The following is a 21068-nucleotide window of genomic DNA, read 5'->3' on the forward strand; positions in this document are numbered from 1 at the left end:
GACGTCAAATTGGATGATTGAGTGAGGCCCTCCGTTCAGCGGCGGCGGCCAACTCCATGCTGTCGAGAGGGCGTTGCCAGCATGTTGCTTGTGGGTCTCTCTCTCTCTGGCCTCTCTCGTGATACAAGCACTTGATCCAGCGCCTACTAAGCGATCTTCGCTCTTCATCTTTGCTGACCGGAGTGCTTGCGACAGCTTACGCCAGCACAGAACCTAAGGCTCTGTTTCTCGCAATGAAACCAAATGGACGACGGCTAAGGTTGTAGCACGTGAGAACGACATCACACTATCGTGAAAACATAGTTCAGCTTTTCCAGATACCAGTTCAATCTTGGTAGGCGACATATGCCTAAATTGTACCACTTCTAATATTGCATTTATTATAGCCTAAAGAGTACGTTACGATGTTATTTAACCAATGCCATCCTCGCTGTTGTGCCCGCAGGAGGCGCGCTGGACATCCTGCGGCTGCTGAACGTGTCGGGCGGCACGCCTGGGGTGCGCGTGGTGGCGGGCCTCGCCCCCGGCCTGGAGGCGTACCGGCTGCGGCCCGCCTACGGCCGCGTGCGGCTGCCCGCCCCGCAGGCCGTCACCGCCGCCCTCACCGCCCCCACCGGCTTCACGCTCGTCTTCGTCTACCGCCAGCAGCGCAAGTCCCTCGGTAAGAGCCCCCTCTCCTCCTGCACGGCTGCGTTGAGGCTAACGTAGTGACCGTGAGATTGCAGCCCGCGGGCCGCACGCGGCCCGAATCAAGTGTTGGTGCGGCCGCACTCCTCGGTAGCATTTCATAATAATGCTAGCTGTTACCCACTGCTTCGCTTGCATACCGGTAGTTATGTTATACTGAAGAGCCAAACTGGTACGCCTGCCTAATATCGTGTAAGGTCCCCGCGAGCACGTAGAAGTGCCACTACACGACACTGCATGGACTCGACTAATATCTGAAGTAGTCCCGGAGGGAACTGTCACCATGAATCGTGCAGGGCTATTCCTAACTCCGTAATAGTACGAGTGGGTGGAGATCCGTTCTGAACAGCACTTTGCAAGGAATGCCAGATCTCCTCTAATGTTCATGTCTGGGGAGTTCGGTGGCCAGCGGAAGTGTTTAAACTCAGAGGAGCGTTCCTGGAGCCACTCTGTAGCAATTCTGGACATGTGTGGTGCCGCATCGCTGTCCTGGAATTGCCCAAGTCCGTCGGAACGCACGGTGGACATCAGTGGATGCAGGTGATCATCAGGATGCTTACGTACGTTTCACCTTCACAGTCGTATCTAGAGGTATCAGGCGTCCCATATCACTCCAACGTCACACACCCCACACCATTACAGAACCTCCACCAGCTTGAACAGTTCCCTGCTGACATGCAGGGTCCATGGATTCATGATTTTGTCTCCATACCTGTACACGTCCATCCACTACATAAAATTAGAAACGAGAGTCGTCCGACCAGGCAACATGTTTAGAGTCATCAACAGTCCATTGTCGGTGTTCACGAACTCCGGCGAGGCGTAAAGCTTTGTCTTGTGTAGTCATGAAAGGTACACGAGTGGGCCTTCGGCTCCGAAAGCCCTTATCGATGATGTTTCGTTGACTGGTTCGCAAGCTCACAATTGTGATGGCCCAGCATTTAAATCTCCTGCAGTTTGTGGAAGGGGTGCACTTCAGTCACCGCCCTGCGAGTCCGGAGGTTATAACAGGCCCAAGGTATTTCTTCCTGACATAAGGGGCGACTGAAAGCAGACGCACACGTTTCGGCCTTCATGTGATGGTCCCCTGTCGGGTTTGACCTACATCTTCCTAAATTTACCCAAAGAGCGAGCCAGTTGCGGAAGGGCGTCTTGCATGGTGCATCGTGCCCATCGTGCATTCAGATCTTTAGCCCACTTTCTTGTCGTCGTGTTGCACTCCCACTCTTTCTCCATCTCTTCGGCGAGGACACCTTCCTAGGTGCGTTTTCCACCACGCAATAAGCAGTGCCGCTTTCTGCGCCGACGTTGACCATTTGCTTCTTAGCACCTCATATACAGCACGGTAGCCAGTCCGTTGAGGTGGGGACACCATGTACCCTGTTGGTTGTAGCAGAGGGATCACTCTGCTGATGCCTGCACTTTTAACTCCCCACATATGCCATGAAGTAGACGCCCATCTCCCTGGGGCATCAGCACTCCCGGCAATGGCCATCCTGCCACGTGGCCCTTCCTGAGGCTGGGTGCACCTGTGGTGAGTGCACCTGGTCGGAGTGGGTGGCATCAGGGTGGTTGACACGCCATGAAGCGTAGTACGTCATCTCTTGCTGGTGATCCGCCACCAGCAGTCTCTTAGTGGGCAAAGTCTAACTTCAGTGCTAAGAAATATGACCCCAAATCGTTCCCCTCCCTGGCCACACCGTGGGAGGAACACCAGGCTAAGGATGGCAGCGAAGCTTATTTGCCCCGGTACCTTGTGTGTACGAGAGTTGATTGGGAATCTATCATGTTCCTGCAGCCTCACTTTTTGCGGAGCATTTGGACAACCAGTTTGGTTGTGGGCCAGTCTTGATAAAAACATCATCCTCTGCCCAGTCACGGGAATTACTCACTTGTGACAAGTTGGGGGATGTTTCTGTTACCATCACGCACCACAAGAGCTTAAATACAGCCCAGCGGATTATATTCCACAGTGACCTTCTTTTGTAGTCTGACGACGAGCTGCGTTCCAATTTAGAGCAACGAGGTGTTCATTTCGTCCGGCGCATCAATCAGGGTCCGAGGGGTAATCAGGTTCCCACGAGTGTCTTGATCTTGGCCTTCGAGGGTGACAAATTGCCTGAGAAGGTCAAGCTGATGGTCTGTTGCTGTGACATCAAGCCATACATCCCTACCCTGATGGGGTGCTTTAAGTGCTCGAAGTTTGGCCATATGTCTTCCCACTGTACTTCCAGTGTCACATGTCGAGATAGTGGACATCAATCACATCCCAATATTCCATATGTCCTGCCTCCTGTCTGTGTTAACTGCACAGAGAATGATTCACCTTGCTTACCAGACAGGAGGATTTTACAGAGAGAGAGGAAAATCGTGGAATATAAGACCCTGGACCGACTGACCTACACTGACGCTAAGAGGAAATCTGAGCACCTACATCCTTTGACTGTGACCACCTCTAATGTTGCCACAACGAGAACACTTCCCGTATTCCTGTCGCCTCTCAGAACCAGAATGCTACACCTGCGCCCTTGACGGTGGGGGCCACTTCTCTCCCTGCTTCTCCCACACAATCTACCTTGGGAGCAACACCTCCAACCATCAGGGTATCAGTCCCCACTTCTCAGCCAGAGAAGCATAACTCTTCTTCGGCTTCTCTCACTAGAAAGGGGTCCCTTGGGTCACTCCCTTCCCAGGTTTATGTTAGTGGGAAAGATAACACCTGCCAGTGGCTGAAGTGCCCAAAAGCTGGTCATAGAGCTTCACACTCATCCTCAGTCCTGGAGACTGAAGCAGTGAAGTCCTTCCAGCCAGGGAAACCCAAGGAGCAGCGAAAGAAATCCAAAAACAAGGTCCCCAAGACCAAAGGAATTGCGGTGGCACCCACACCACCGCTAACAGGACCCCGAGATAATGTGGCCTTCCTCCTTTCCGGGCTGCATACCTTCCCTTTCCGCATCCTTCCCCATCCCCCATCTTCGCCCCCCCCCCTCACCTCTTGCTCTTTCCTTCCCTTTCTCCCCCTCTGGGAGTATGGTTTGTGCCTACGTCCGGAGACGGACGCTCGAAACTGTTCCAAATTCCTTGCTTTCTAGACTTGCAAGTCCTCGTCCTTCCTCTGTCCTTCTCTTTTCCTTCCCTCTTCTCCTTGCCCTTTTCTCCGCTGCGGCGTTTGAGACCCCCTCTTCTTTCCTTTCCCTTTCTCTTTTTTCCTCCCTGTGCGTGTCTGAAGGCCGACCCATGCACTTCCATGCGTAGCCGGTGACGGGGTAACGCGTAATTCCCCGCCCCGGGTAGACAGGTAGGACACGTACGTACCCCCTGGTAACGGCCAGGCCCAGGGAGGGGTGATTACCCGAGCTGATACCTTCCGAAAGTGCCGATTGGTCCCTCCGTCCGTTTGTCGGGAGGTGTGACCTGAGGTGTGAACAATCACCTAAGGCGGGAGTGCCCTCAGAGTGGGCCCCCACAAGGGAGGAGCGCGCCATCGAAGACGCCGGTAATCATGGGGGATTCTTCCGCAATGGTTTCCTCACCTTCCACTATGTCTGCTCAGAAACGTAAGTTCACTGAGTCTCAGCCACAGTCAGTTCTTCCATCGTTGCCGCAGTTCCTTGTTGTTTCTCGGTCTGACGTAGGTCACGACTTCTCCACGGTCAACCCTTTCATTATTCAGAAAGGTGTCGACGCAATTGCAGATCCTGTAAAGTCTTGTTCCAGATTACGGAATGGCACCCTGTTGTTAGAAACAGTCAGTGCCCTCCAGGCGCAAAAATTGCTGCGTACCTCACTACTACACACCTTCCCTGTCCGGGTGGAACCGCACCGTACTTTAAATTCCTCGCGCGGAGTCGTTTATACACGCTCCCTCGATGGATTGTCTGACGAAGAAATTCAGCACTACCTGTCTAACCAGGGCGTAACGGCTGTTCATAGGGTTATAAAAAGGGTTGACACGAACATCATTCCAATCCGCACTGTCTTCTTGACATTTGACAAAGTCCAACTCCCATCGAAAATCAAAGCAGGCTATGAGAGAATTTCCGTTCGCCCTTACGTCCCAAACCCTCCGCGTTGCTATCGGTGTCAGCGGTTCAATCACACCACCCAGTCCTGTTCCAATCCGGCCAAATGTGTTACGTGTGGCAAGGATGCCCATGAGGGTGCTTGGCCACCTCCATCCCCTCGCTGTATCATTTGTATGGGTGACCACGCTGCTTCCTCTCGAGATTGTCCCGTTTTTAAGGACGAAAAGCTCATCCAGGAAAGGTGTCGACCTTTGCTGCTCGAAAATTATTCGCCAGTCGACAGCCCACCGTGCCTCAGAAAGGAAAATACAGCACTGTCCTTGCTTCTCCTCGGCCAACAAAGGAGGTGGCCACGCAGACTTGCGACCTCACCTTTAGTGCCACGGTCGTCAGATCGGCCAGCGCAAAGATCGCCCGTTCAACCTCACCACTTTCGCCTGCCCACTCTCTGGCTCACCCTTCGTCGAGTTCTGCTAAATCTCGAGCCCAAAAGTCAGACACCAAGACTTCGAAAAAAGAGCATACTCGTGAAGAATTTTTACGTACGGCAACTTCCCAACCATCGGTTCCTCCTTCCTCTAAACATCATACTTCCAAGAAGGCTACAAAGAAACCCAGTTCCTCTCCTTCTCTGCCAAGGCGTGTCCCATCTACAGCACCACCTGGCGGAAATCGCCCTCGGCCGTCTTACGTGTCGCCGAGGCGCACTGCTGGCGGCCGATCAACCAGCCGATCGCTGGCAGGAGCTGCTCCTGAGCAACCTATGGATCAGGATCTTCTGCCTTCGGCTGAATGCCATTCCATTCTGTCGGTCGCAAGCTCAGAGCAGTCCTTGAGTTGACAGCGACCTTGGTCACATTCCTCCATTTTCTGTTCACCCTATGTCCATTATCCACTGGGATATCCGCGGTATTCGGGCCAATCGGGATGAATTGTCGATCCTCTTACGATCCTACTCGCCGGTCGTCTTCTGTCTTCAGGAAACAAAGCTGCGTCCCCATCACCGCTTTGTTCTCCCTCATTTTCAGTCCGTCCGATATGATCTCCATTCTTTTGAAGGCACTCCAGCGCATGGAGGACTCATGATTCTTCTCCATGAAACTCTCCGTTATCACCCAATCCATTTAAACACTTCCTTCCAAGCTGTCGCCGTCCGTCTTTCCCTTTCCGGATACACGTTCTCTCTTTGTACTGTATACATTCCATCGTCCACACCAATGGCACGAGCTGATCTCCTTCATCTTCTTGGTCAGCTTCCACCCCCATATTTGCTGGTTGGGGACTTCAATGCCCACCACCCGCTTTGGGGATCTCCACATCCTTGTCCACGTGGCTCACTATTGCTAGACGTCTTCCACCAAGCAGATCTAGTTTGCCTCAACACGGGGGTCCCTACATTTTTGTCTGCCTCCACGACAAATTTATCTCATTTGGACCTTGCGGTCGGTACTGTTCCGCTAGCTCGGCGCTTCGAATGGTTCGCCCTTGACGATGATACACACTCGAGTGACCACTTTCCTTGTGTCCTTAGACTGCAGCCTCAACTGCCCTACATGCGCCCGCGACGCTGAAAGTTTGCCCAAGCCGATTGGACACTTTTTTCGTCTCTAGCGACATTCGATGACCGTCACTTTCCCAGCGTCGACGATGAAGTCACACATTTACCGACGTTATTCTTACAGCTGCGGAACATTAAATACCACGCACCTCCGAATTGCCCCGGCGCCCCCCAGTTCCTTGGTGGAACGAGGCATGCCGTGATGCAATACGTGAGCGGCGACGTGCTCTCCGCGTTTTCCGCCACCATCCTACTTTGGCCAACTGTATCCGCTATAAGCAGTTCCGAGCGCGATGCCGTCGTGTCCTCCGCGATAGCAAGAAGGCATGCTGGAAATTCTTTATTAGCTCATTTAACACCTTTACTCCCTCCTCGGAAGTTTGGAGTCGGCTTCGACGGTTCTCAGGCGCGCCTAGTTTCTCCCCGGTCTCTGGGCTCACTGTCGCGCATGACACATTAGTGGACCCCGTCGCAATTTCTAACTCGTTGGGTCAGCACTTTGCTGAGATTTCGAGCTCTTCAAATTACCCGCCAGCGTTTCTCCCGAAGAAACGTGCAGCGGAAGTGCGACCTCTTGCTTTCTCCTCTCAAAATCGCGAAAGCTACAATACTGTTTTCTCCTTGCGGGAACTCCAACATGCGCTCTCTTCTTCTCGCTCCTCCGCCCCAGGACCGGATGGTATCCACGTCCAAATGTTGCTGCATTTATCAACCCATAGTCTGCGTTACCTCCTTCGCCTTTATAATCGAATTTGGACCGACAGTACTTTTCCCAGACGATGGCGGGAAGCTATCGTCGTTTCTGTTCTGAAACCTGGAAAGGACAAACATCTCCCCTCTAGCTATCGCCCCATTTCTCTCACGAGTAGTGTCTGTAAGGTTTTGGAGCGTATGGTGAATTACCGTTTAGCGTGGTGGCTGGAATCCCGCAGTCTTTTAACACCTGCCCAATGCGGATTCCGAAAGCATCGTTCTGCAGTTGACCATCTTGTTGCTCTCTCCACTTATATCATGAACAATTTTCTCCGGAAACGCCAAACAGTAGCAATATTTTTTGATCTGGAGAGAGCATACGATACCTGTTCTAGGACAGGCATCCTCCGCACACTGTTCTCTTGGGGCTTTCGAGGTCGGCTGCCCCTTTTTCTTCGCGAATTTATGGCAGAGCGCACATTTAGGGTGCGGGTGAACACTACTCTCTCCCATACTTTCTACCAAGAAAACGGGGTACCCCAGGGCTCCGTGCTGAGTGTTGTACTGTTTGCCATTGCCATAAATCCAATTATGGATTGTCTCCTTCCTGATGTCTCGGGCTCCTCTTTGTGGACGATTTTGCGATCTACTACAGCTCTCAACGGACCAGCCTTCTTGAACGACGCCTTCAAGGATGTCTCGATCGCCTCCACTCTTGGAGCATCGAAACCGGCTTCCGTTTTTCTCCCAGTAAGACCGTTTGTGTTAATTTTTGGCGACGTAAGGAGTTTCTTCCGCCCTCCTTACATCTAGGTCCTGTCAACCTTCCGTTTTCAAACGTCGCTAAATTCTTGGGTCTTATGTTTGACAGAAAACTGTGCTGGTCCTCCCACGTTTCCTATCTTTCGGCTCGCTGTCTGCGATCGCTCAACACCCTCCGTGTCCTGAATGGTACCTCCTGGGGAGCGGACCGAGTGGTCCTTCTCCGCCTCTATCGCGCCTTAGTGCGCTCGAAATTGGACTATGGAAGCATAGTCTACTCCTTTGCTCGGCCGTCTATTCTTCGGCGTCTCGACTTCTAGTATGATAAAAAAAAATTATTATTACTATTACTATTATATTTCAATTCTTTCAATTTAGATCGGTATTTCATACTAGAATGTCGTGTTCCCAGTTTGGTACAGCTTTGCCACAGGAGACACGAAAGCGGTCGAAGACGTCCGTCTTCTGGTCGGCTCCTGATCGTTGTCAGAAGGAGGCTAGTTTCTGATTACGCAAAGACTTCTATTACTTGGAAAAGAACAACCCGGATTTCTTTACGTAATCAGTATGATTTTTAAATTACCTAAGGGACCTTTAACAATGAACAGTAAGAAAAAATGCATTTGAAAATGAAATCATTCGTAAATGGGGCAGCTATGAGTTGTATAGATGACAAGGAGCGGCCTTCTGTCTACGACCAGGATGCCGCAGTATTCTCTGCTGTAGTAAAGGCTGTTTGACATTTACAAAAATAATATGGCATGGAGGATAAAAAAAATATAAAGGAAAAAGAACAGAATAAGAAATCTGGTAAACACTAAATATATTCTAATAATTCTCACAAGTAATTAGAGCTACTTTATAGACAGCATAACTTACATAAGTAATTATCTAACTCTATGGTGCGATCACATTTCAGCTCCTATGTTCACGTTTTTGTCACAAGTTACAGTCACTTTTCTCCTTCGTTAAAGACAATTCTTGCACTGTTCAACACCTCCGATAACAATAGCTTGCCGAGTTACAGTTTCGAACATAAATTACTTGAATGTTATTAATTGATAATGTTGTCTGCGCGCTGGCAAGACCGCTCACTTTTTTAGCTTAAAGTCGACCTCCTTTACACTTTCACACCACAAGCAGAAGTACATTAAAATCTGAAGATCTACAAACGTTTTCTACCGTCATCTTTTATTTAGATCGAAGCGGAACGACAGTTCAGCTTCTGTTAAAATGTTTCTTTGACTGCGCAATCGATGTATTAGCGTCCGCGCTAGATGCGCATCTTTACAGTTCCGTAAATTATACAAAACAAATGTCTTTCAAAGAATACTCAAAGCTTTCGTAGTACGGAAATACCAATAATATTACATCGCTTCCCGCGTGAGGAGTAATGAGTCTGAAAGATCGTTACGACTCACGCGCAGTCGTAATATTATTGGATTCACGTACTTAGTGAATGAAGTATTTAAGGATGTCTCCTTGTAGGGAGCAAAACAGACATAACATAAGGCACATAGAATTATATACGTTTCACACTAAGTCGTCAAAGCTACTCACAGTTGCTTGATCATTAACAAACTTGGTTGTGGCATGATGTCATCATAAGTGTTCAAGGATTTAACATAGGTTCTCAAGAATTACTCTCATCCAGTCAATTGAAACATTGAAATACTAACATAGATACAAGTACAAATTAAATACACATACAGATACAAAATACATAAATATTGACAATAAGAAAAAAAATCTATTACAGTATTGGTGCATTTCCGCCAATTGTGAACAGAACATAAAACTTTTATCAGTCTTTCTCGTAGCGACGTCACTCTTCACTTTGTAGTTGGGAGTATTTCCCATGAACTCGGGTGATTTTCACAGGGGAATTCTTTCATCACCTGTCACTTTTCACTGCACTAAAACTGGGGATCACCTTTTCACATTCTGGTGGAAAAACACTGGGAATTTCACTATGTGAAGGGGGAAGTGATATTTCTTGACTCGACGATCCACCGGGTCATGTCGGGAATCAGGAAAGTTGATGACTGGTTCAATGACGAATGAGTCAGTTTGGTGGCTGTCTTAATCTCATTCCAATTCATGTTTCAGCACATGAAAATACAGAAAAAAAATCTGTATTAGGACTTGCTCATTAACTAGCATCTTAATCTAAGGGAATATAGAGTAAGAATTTAAGACAATAAAAATTACTACATAGACTATGTACATATACATTATATATTATTCATATTTTGTGTCTAGGTTTTATGTTCTTTCGTTAGCAAATATTAGCAAAACACGTTTCATCTGCTACAGGTCTTTCTCAAGCAATGTATTTAGCAATATTGCCGTAGCAATTTTTATAGTTAAGGAAAAGTCATCATTAGTGTCCTTTAAATGTAAATATAGTAAAATCGTGCGTAGTTTATCAACGTTTTATTATTTTTATGTCCATTTTCATCTCAAATCTGGAGCACGCTTGCGCCCGTTATGGAGAGGAATGCTTATTGTTGAGTACGGGCCGGCGAGCAGTCATTGAATGTTGCCACAGTGCTTCACAGTCACGTGGTAACGAACTGGCGGTTTGACAGCGTTGGCAGTCCGCGTCCTGCACGAGGCAGATAGTTCAGTGGCTACCAACGCTTCTTTTTTTTTTTTTTTTTTTTTTTTTTTTTTTTTTTTTTTTTTTAAACTTGTGCATTTTGATGAATCATGGGTACTGGAGCAGCTCGTCAAGGCGACATGGTCAACCTGGACGTTAAATTGACTGCACCAGCGACGAAGAACAGTCATCGATGAAAATGACTACTGTCACCTATTTCATTGAGTACAATAGCTTGTCTATCTTTTGACTGATAGTCACTGTATCGTCGTTGCAACGTGAGAATACTTGTAATGCTACTTCACACGCGGCACATCACTCGTGTCCGTAAGTTTATTACAGTTCTGATTCACACAAGAGATAACTAGTTTCTCGTGCCCATACATGTGTCAAATTACTATTTTACACACGTGTCCATCATTTTGTCACAGAGTCACACGCAGCAATCCATACGTGTCCATATAGGTCTCTCTATACCACAGAGTAGCACAGGTAATGCTAAAATTACTTATCATGAAAGGATCATTTACAAAATATACATAGTTTTTTTTTTAATTACTGTCCAAGACCTAACGAAAAACGTGTTTGCTATTCTGAATGGTGCTTCTGAAGCACGTTAGATTTTATATATATTTTAAATCTGATTCTTTTCCTTTTCTTATTGTTCTATAACAGCCCCTTTTTTTTTCATTTATTCGGTTACATCAATAATCAGTAAATATACCCACTTTGGCGTGCCGAACAGTTCACGTTCAAAACTTCATCTAGCAGAAATCGGGAAAATTATTCCTATTTCCTGGGATGCTTTTGCTCACAGCAAATCAGATTTACATCACGTTCCGATAAGTAACCGCAGATACGCATTAACCAACGAGCCACGATCGTCAATACACACAATATACACACGTCAAGTCTTTTGAACCAATTTCCAAATTTCTTCCCCTACCGGGTAGGGTAGAAAGGTAAGAACGCTAAAGAAGAAAACTACAATAGGATAGTGCAAGGAAATGAAAGATACGAAGATAGATAATAGGTGAAATAATCAGTTGAGCAAATTCATTCTTCGGCTCCACCGTTTTTAATGTCATCCACGTGGCATAACTTGACTTCAGTATTAAAATTTCGCACAAATCCGTTTCCAAAGCATCTTCAAATATATCTCAACATCACGGCATGCGGACATAGCAGAAGAATATAAGCAGATTATCTCAGTCCTCAACTAGGTGTCTTAATATAGAAGGTTTCTGTATAATACTCATGACATAGGAATAGTCTCTCTAAGTTTCTCCAATACAGGACCTAATTCTTATTATAAATGCAAATTTCTTAACTGGTTGACTCATAGTAACAAATAAATTAAGGTTGCTCTCCAGTTGCGAGTACCATTATTCATTTCTTTGTACATTAACTATATGTTGCTGCTTATACTCGGTGTAATCTACAGATTACAATGTATCAGTTTTGCATCGTACATGGTTCTAGCGACTTAAAATATCAATCCTTTGAAAGGTTAACTTAGGTTAATACTTCACATATACGGACATTCTGGTCTGAATGAGGGATTTAAAGAAAACCTTTACTACTTGGTAAAAAGGAGATTTGCCATAACTTAAAACTAAAGCAGCAGGTGGCACTTTGGCACATCCCTTACTCAATCCAACGACTGCAGTCTTCTCGTGCTCAAGAAACTTAAAACTACCTTAAAACTAAAGCAAATCTTATTTTCCAAATTCGTAGAGTACCTTCATCAATCACTTCATATCTTTCAAGCTCCATCATTACTTCATGACCACTTCACTCAAATGATTACGTCACCTGCAGAATACATGTACATGCTGTTGATTCACTTACTTTCTAAACAGATCACACTCTTGTTTCAAGTTGCAGCTTAACATAATAAATGATATTTTTTTTAAATGTTTTTCATGGTACTTCTTCAGGTCTACATGGTGGTAAAGTCCTTTTATTCGTCCACTAACTGGATCTGCCAACACGTAACAACCAATATGTGGCTTCCTGACTATAACAAACGGTCCTTCGTATAATTGTTGCCACTTAACGATTTTTACGTAAGATGAGAGATGGTTTGAAGTGTGTCCTCAGAAGAACACGCTCGTTCAAACGATACGACAGAACTTTATTGACATGCTTGTCAAATGCCTTTTTTATTAAATTGGCATGAGTTGTGAGAGAGATCAGGGCTTGTCTTAACTTATTATCTAGGTTGACTTCTGGACCTTCTATCTTGGGGATGGGATCAGTCCATTCATTGCTTTCCCTTTGCCTGGAGATTAGTTCTGAAGGTGTGAAACCGGTCGAAGTGTGCTTTTAGTTTTCCGCATGTTCATTAGGTTGAATTTCGCTCACAACTACTTTTGAAGTACCGGGCGGTACGCTCGGTACGAGGTTTGCTTCCGTATTCCACCTAAGTTGCGAGCTATTTGCCGGAATTTCAGTCGAGATGGTGTGTGTTGGCGGGTTTGCTCGGGCATAATAGATGCGAGAATATTGAGGTTCATGATTGTGACTTTGATAGTTGGTAAAAGGCGGAGGACTATTCCTAAAGTTTGGAGCATACTGTTGTTTGTATTGCTTGGAAGGATCTGGAGGATTTCTCCCTTGAGAACGGTGCTGGAATGTAGGCTGGTTACCATACTGCTGCTGACTGTTGGTGTTAAGCCAACGTCCTTTTCCATTGAAATTATTATTATAGCGATCATTGTAATTAACTGGTGAATTACCGTATTGCTGTTGTGTTGTCTGGTATATGGGGTGGTACCTATTTTGATCCTGGAATTTATGTTTCTGCTTCCCGTTACGGCAATAGTAGTTGTTATTATCGCACGGAACGTCGTGTCCTTTACTGTTGTTGGGTTGGTATGACATACCTGAGTCTGCGCCTACACCGTGCGGCTGTGTAGTGTGCGGGCCAAGATTACAATTACTCCGCGCACTAGCACGCACGTCTTCTTGAATCATGTCAAGGTTGTCAAGTACTGACAGAAAAGCCTCCGTGTCGTCGTCACTGACATTTACTAACTTCTCCCTGATTGATACCGGTAGCTTTGACTTAAGGATCATAATTACGTCCTTCGTGGAAATGGGCGTGTCCCAATATTGTATTTTTTTCAGGTATTTCTCGAAGTATCTACGGAGACCAGCACTTCTCGTATTAAATGGTTCAGCATTATATACCTCCTTTCTAAGGCGTTGTTGTATGCCTGAACTCCAGAATTTGTTCAGAAATTGCTTTTCGAAGTCAGCGTAATTATTACATCTGTCAATTACTTCTGTTCCCCAGACAGAACCCTCTCCTTGAATGTAACCTACTACAAAGCGCATACGTTGCTTGTCATCCCAGCTCTCAGGAAAAACACCATTAAATGACTTCAGAAAAACCATTGGGTGGATATTGCGTTTCTCTGGCAGAAAAGGCTGGAACACGCGGTGCTTGAGAACGCTTTCTTCTTTCATTAGCTCGACAAGAGTTACTTGATCATTCTGGTTGCGTACTAACGGATTCTTACTGCTGTGTCCATGTACAAGCGGAGAGAATTCTACACGAGACACGGGATTATTATTGTATTCATGTTCTGAAGAAAGCAAGTGTGAATGCTCACTTCTATTGTCATTAGGAAAATCATTGACTTGTCGTTTCAACTGCCTGATTTCCTCAGTGAGGCGTCGTTTCCACTCGGGAAGATCTCGGTGAAAAACTCTACGAATCTCTCCTAATTCAGTGAGAATCGTATCTCCTGATGTACCTGGAGCAGCTAAAACTTCAACTGTGGCTGACTTAACGGCTTCTTTTAAGTCGTGTTGAACCTTGTTTGCTATGTACTGTTCCTTAGTCTCGACCCATTCTACAAATTCTTTTCCTATCGTGGAACGTAAGTTGGCTGCAGCATCATTCACCCTCTTTTCAATGTTTATTTCGGATAGCGCCTGTGTCAGGTCATTGACCTGGCCTTGCAGAGTGACGACATTGTCTGAAAGCTTGTTTACTTTAGCTCCGACCTCAGCGGACTTTTTTGAAACTTCTGTTGTAACTGCCTGGCAACTTTCGATTTGTACTTTGATGTCTTTGTGCACGTTACCTACTGTGCTCTCACATGCATCTACCTTCTGCAGAATACCTTCTATCCTTTCATTAACTTTAGTACTTAATTCCGAAATATATTCCACCGTGACTGTCCTAATTCTTGCCTCTAAGTTGGCATCAATATTATCTAACCTATTTTTCATTGTACCAATCATGGTATTCAGGTCGAACCATTTTCGCTCTGTCTCCCGTTCCTTTTCCCTTTCTTTTTGTTCCCTATCTTGTCTATCTCGTTGTTTTTGTAATTTATAAACTTCCCTTTCCCGTTTCTCCTGTTCTCTATCTTGGAAAAAAATTCTCATCATTTCAACCATCGAATTTTCTCCCGCTTGCTGTGACGATGATTGCTGTGACGATACGTCACGCACACCATCATCGTCTACCGTTGTCTCCATTCGCGATTCGGGTCTGCCTGTTCCCGTTCGCGAACGTAGTGGGTATGACTTGACAACTGTGTCATCACCGTCATCCAGACTGTTTGTCGGCTTTCCTTTGTCATCTGCCATGTTTATTTTCAAGTTTGTGACGTAACTGCTCAAAGAAATATTTCGCGGTAGGTGACAATTGCAGAGCTATACCGAGTAGAAGACAAGATGGCACCTAACTTTGAAAATAAGTGACAAACACCTACTAGACACTTAATCCTGCTATTATGGCATCCATCTTGTGTTCTTAACCGTGGCAACAATGAAGATGCTCGTAATACTAACAAATAAACTTTGCATGAAGAGATGATCAGAAATGAATTCTAACTACGTAAATAAGCAACTCTGCAAGGAAATAACAGCGATAGGGTAAAATGAAGCAGTAAGGAAAGAAATTCCGGAAATCAGTTTTTTTTTTAATACAAGACGCGAGATTTTATGCGTAATGAAAACCGTACTTACATCAGTCGTTTTGCGCACTGCTGTTATTTTTCGAATTTTTCTCTTTGTTTTTTATACTTCCTCGATTTCGTTCAGTACTTCCTTTACGGCTTCCCGATGTCCACCGGATGATGTCATGAAACAATAACAGAACAGATTAAAATTTTTTTATCAGGTCCCTGTTCGGACGCCAGATCTAGTATGATAAAAAAAAATTATTATTACTATTACTATTATATTTCAATTCTTTCAATTTAGATCGGTATTTCATACTAGAATGTCGTGTTCCCAGTTTGGCACAGCTTTGCCACAGGAGACACGAAAGCGGTCGAAGACGTCCGTCTTCTGGTCGGCTCCTGATCGTTGTCAGAAGGAGGCTAGTTTTTGAATACGCAAAGACTTCTATTACTTGGAAAAGAACAACCCGGATTTCTTTACGTAATCAGTATGATTTTTAAATTACCTAAGGGACCTTTAACAATGAACAGTAAGAAAAAATGCATTTGCAAATGAAATCATTCATAAATGGGGCAGCTATGAGTTGTATAGATGACAAGGAGCGGCCTTCTGTCTACGACCAGGATGCCGCAGTATTCTCTGCTGTAGTAAAGGCTGTTTGACATTTACAAAAATAATATGGCATGGAGGATAAAAAAAATATAAAGGAAAAAGAACAGAATAAGAAATCTGGTAAACACTAAATATATTCTAATAATTCTCACAAGTAATTAGAGCTACTTTATAGACAGCATAACTTACATAAGTAATTATCTAACTCTATGGTGCGATCACATTTCAGCTCCTATGTTCGCGTTTTTGTCACAAGTTACAGTCACTTTTCTCCTTCGTTAAAGACAATTCTTGCACTGTTCAACACCTCCGATAACAATAGCTTGCCGAGTTACAGTTTCGAACATAAATTACTTGAATGTTATTAATTAATAATGTCTGCGCGCTGGCAAGACCGCTCACTTCTTTAGCTTAAAGTCGACCTCCTTTACACTTTCACACCACAAGCAGAAGTACATTAAAATCTGAAGATCTACAAACGTTTTCTACCGTCATCTTTTATTTAGATCGAAGCGGAACGACAGTTCAGCTTCTGTTAAAATGTTTCTTTGACTGCGCAATCGATGTATTAGCGTCCGCGCTAGATGCGCATCTTTACAGTTCCGTAAATTATACAAAACAAATGTCTTTCAAAGAATACTCAAAGCTTTCGTAGTACGGAAATACCAATAATATTACAGACTCTATCCACCACCGTGGATTACGTTTAGTGTCTGGAGCTTTTTACACCAGCCCTGAGGAAAGCCTTTATGCTGAGACTGCTGAACCTCCGCTGTCCAATCGGCGAGCAGTCCTTCTGAGTCGTTGTGCTAGCCATCTGTCTTCCATGCCTGCTAATCCAGCCCATGACATTTTTTTCGACGCCTCCTTCGATGTAGGGTATGCAGGCCGTCCCTCCTCCCTACTACCACCGGGAGTCCGCTTCCGTCAACTGCTCCATTCTCTTTCCTTCCGCTTTCCTAAAACCTTCTTGACAACTTGGGGTACAGCACCGCCTTGGCTCCGTCCCCGGATCTGCCTGCTCCGTGACCTTTGTCGATTTCCCAAGGATGGTACCCCTTCACTTGTTTATCGTCGGGCATTTGCTGCTGTATGTGCACAAATGACGGACGCCACATTTATTTACACCGACGGCACGAAAACATCGTTAGGTGTAGGGAGTGCCTATATTGTTGGCGACACCCCAAATCACTTTCGGCTTCCCGACCAGTGTTCGGTTTATACTGCGGAGCTTCACGCTGTTCTCCAGGCGGTCCACTACATCCGCCGCCATCAGCGGATACAGTACGTTATCTGCTCAGATTCTCTCAGCTCTCTCCTCAGTCTCCAAGCTCTTTATCCTGTGCACCCTCTGGTCCACCGGATTCAGGACTGTCTGCGCTTGCTCCACCTGGGGGGCGTCTCGGTGGCGTTCCTCTGGCTCCCGGGACACTTTGGTATCTGTGGAAATGAGGCGGCCGATATTGCAGCCAAGACTGCAGTCTCTCTTCCTCGGCCAGCTATTCAATCGATTCCCTTCGCCGATCTACGGAGCGTTCTATGTCGACGTGTTGTTCATTTATGGCACACGCATTGGTCGACACTTACCCATAATAAATTGCGGGACATGAAAGCTCTTCCTTGTGCTTGGACCTCTTCCTCCCGAACGCGTCGTCGGGAGGAGGTAATTTTAACTAGACTCCGGATAGGGCACTGTCTTTTTAGCCATCGACATCTTTTAAGCGGCGATCCTCCCCCACTCTGTCCCCACTGCTCTCAGCTGTGGACGGTAAGATACCTTTTAATTGAGTGCCCCTATTTTAATCCGTTACGCTCCCGTCTACAGCTTTCGCCTGATATATCGTCGATTTTAGCAGATGACACGCGCTCAGCCGACCGCGTTCTCAAGTTTATTAGTGCCAGTGAAATGACGTCAGTCATTTGAAGCTTTTTTTGGGGACAACCAACCCCTTTCTGTAGTGGATTTTTAAGCCTTCCTTCTGCTTTTAGTTTCTCCAATTTCATGACTTTCGTTCCCATTGCTGCTGGTTTTCAATTTCGGTTTTTTACTGTTTCCTAAGTCACGGACCGGGCGCTAATGACGATAAAAGTTTTGCGCCCTAAAACAAAAAAAAAAACCACCGCTAACCACAAGCTCTGTGTCTGTCTCTGCAGATGAGGTGGAGATTCTGGCATCTGCTGAGGACGTAGATCTCGCCGGACCCTCAGACACAATGGATATAGACTGCTCAGGCAAAAAGTCAGTGGCAGCAGGTGACCCTTAGGCGTAAACTGCCTCTTTGAACGTTCCATGCCTTCCCAGTCTCACGATGACGTCATCCTCCAGTGGAATTGCAACAGCTTTTTCCGCTGCCTTGCTGAGCTACGGCAACTGTTAAGGTTTACACCTGCTTTCTGCATTGCTCTCGAGGAAACATAGTTCCCGGCAATGAGGACCTCTGCCCTCCACTGTTCTAAGGGATACTACAGGAATCATAGCGACTATGATAGTGTCAGGTGGAGTTTGCGTTCATGTCCGAAACTCGGTCTATAGTGAAACGTTGCCCCTTCAAATCTCCTCTTGAAGCTGTGGCTGTCAGAATAAGGATGACGCAAGAATTAACTGTCTGCAATGTATATCTTCCTCCCGATAGTGCTGTATTCCTGAAGGTATTAACTGCAATGAGTGACCAACTCCCTAAACATTTCGTACTTTTGGGAGATTTTAACGCCAATAACCCCTTGTGGGGTGGCACCGTTCTTACTGGCTGAAGCAGAGATGTCGAAACTTCACTGTCTCAGTTCGGCGTCTGCCTCTTAAATACTGGAGCTGTCACACATTTCAGTGTGGTACATGGTAGTTACTTGTCCACTGATTTAGCACTTCGCAGCCCAGAACTTCTCCCATCTATCAACAGGAGAGCACATGACGACCTGTGTGGTAGTGACAACTTCCCCATCTGTCACTACCCAGCCGTCAAGCCCATAGACGCCTGTCCAGATAGGCTTTAAACTAGGTGGGCTGGGAGACTCTCACCTCTGCTGTCTCCATTGAATCTCCCCCACACCGTAACATCAATGTGATTGTTGAGCAGATGATTACCACAGACGTTCCTGCGGCAGAAAACGCGATCCCTCGCTCTTTAGGGTGCCCCCGGCGAAAAGCAGTTCCTTGGTGGACGCCGGAAGTCGCTGAAGCAATTAAGGAGCGTCAGCGAGCTCTACAGCTGCATAAGCGGCAGCCTTCCCTGGAGCACCTCATAGCCTTTAAATGGTTCCGCGCCCACATTCGCCAACTTACAAGACGACGGAAGCAGGAGGCTTGGGACAATGTCTCGACCATTCGGTGCCATTCGTCACCTTCAGAAGTCTGGCCAAAGATCGAACGTGTTTTCGGGTACCAAACACCATCAGGTCTTCCTGGTGTTAACATAAATATGCTGAAACATATGGTGTGTCAGCAGTTGGGTTGGGTCTTGGAATCACGTGGCCTACTGGCTCCATGTCAGGCCGGCTTCCGCCAGGGTCGCTCTACCACTGATAATCACGTGCCCCTTGAGTCTGCCATCCAAACAGCCTTTTCCAGATGCAAACACCTGGTTTCCGACTTTTTGATTTATGAAAAGCGTGTGACACCACCTGGCGACATCATATCCTTGCCACATTATACGAGTAGTGTCTCCGAGGCATGCTCCCGATTTTTATCCAAAATTTCCTGTCGCTTCGTACTTTCCGTGTCGAAGTTCGTGCCTTCCGTAGTTCCCTCCAGATCCAGGAGAATGGAGTCCTGCAGGGCTATGTATTGAGTTTCTCTCTATTTTTAGTAGCCATCAATGGTGTAGCAGCAGCTGTAGGGCCGTCCATCTCCCTTTCTCCGTATGCAGACGATTTCTGCATTTCGTAATGCTCCACCAGTACTGGTGTTGCTGAGCGGCGCCTACAGGGAGCCATCCACAAGGCAGTCATGGGCTCTAGCCCACGGTTTCCAGTTTTCGGCTGCAAAAATGGGTGTTATGTTCTTCTTTCGGCGTCGTACGGTTCGTTCAGAACCAGAACTTCATCTTAATGACCATCCAATCACTGTAGTGGAGATATATCGATTCTTTAGACTGGTTTCGACGCCCGATTGACTTGGCTTCCTCACCTTCGTCAGCTTACGAGAAAGTGATGGCAGAACCTCAATACCCACTGCTGCCTGAGCAACACCAACTGGGGTCAGGTCGCTCTACGCTGCTGCAGGTCTACAGAGCCCTCGTTCAATCCTGCATTTACTGTGGGAGTCTGGTTTACGGTTCGGCGGCACCCTCAGCGTTGCGTTTACTTGACACAGTGCACCACTGTGGCGTTTGACTAACGACAGGAGCTTTAAGGAAGAGTCCGGTGACCAGTGTCCTTGTGGAGTCTGGAGTCCCTCCATTGCAGGTTAGGCGTGCACAACTGCTGGCCAGTTCCGTTGCACACATTTGTAGATCTCTTGCGCATTCCAGTCAGTGTCTCCTTTTCCCAACCATTGCAGCTTATCTCCCGCATCGTCGGCCCAGGTCAGGGCTTCCAATTGCAGTTCGTGTCCAATCCCTTCTTTCCGAACTGGAGTCCTTGCCTTTACCACCTAGACTTGAGGTCCATTCACGTACACCTCCATGGTGTACACGTAGGCCGCGTCTTCGCCTGGACCTTTGACTTGCCCTAAAGACTCAGTTAACCCTGCGGCTCTCCGCTGCCACTTCCTCTCGATTCTTGACATGTACCGAGGCCACGAAGTGGTTTACACCAATGGCTCGATGGGTGATAAACAAGTCGGCTTTGTGAATGTCCATGGAGGACATATTGAACAGCATTCCTTCCTACGGCTGCAGTGTTTTCACTGCCTAACTGGTGGCTATATCTCGTGCTCTTCAGCACACCTGTACTTGCCATGGGGAGTCGTTTCTTCTCTGTCCTGAATCCTTGAGCAGCCTACAAACTATCGACCGGTGCTACCATCGTTATCCTTTCGTAGCGATCATCCAAGGGTCCATCTGTGCCCTGGAATGGTCCAGTCGTTAATTGGTGTTTGTCTGGACCTGGACCTCAGGTCACCTTAGAATCCCAGGCAACAAACTTGCCAACAGTCCGGCCGAACAGGCTATACAGAAACTGCTTATGGAGATCAGCTTCTCTGCAACTGACCTGTGTTCAGTACTACGCTGGAAGGTTTTGCGGCTGTGGGAGACGAAATGGCATA

General features: G+C 46.5%; 1 protein-coding gene across 1 annotated transcript in view; it reads left to right on the forward strand.

Moving 5' to 3' along the window:
- The window catches only part of LOC126475101 (uncharacterized), a 597071-nt gene that overhangs the window by 424937 nt on the left and 151066 nt on the right, over positions 1-21068 (forward strand). Inside the window, exon 3 of the mRNA XM_050102679.1 lies at positions 446-661. Coding sequence (XP_049958636.1) covers positions 446-661 — 216 coding nt within the window. The remainder of the gene's footprint in view (positions 1-445; positions 662-21068) is intronic.

This window comes from Schistocerca serialis, chromosome 4 (assembly GCF_023864345.2).
Source record: "Schistocerca serialis cubense isolate TAMUIC-IGC-003099 chromosome 4, iqSchSeri2.2, whole genome shotgun sequence".
Classification (NCBI taxonomy): Eukaryota; Metazoa; Arthropoda; class Insecta; order Orthoptera; family Acrididae; genus Schistocerca; species Schistocerca serialis.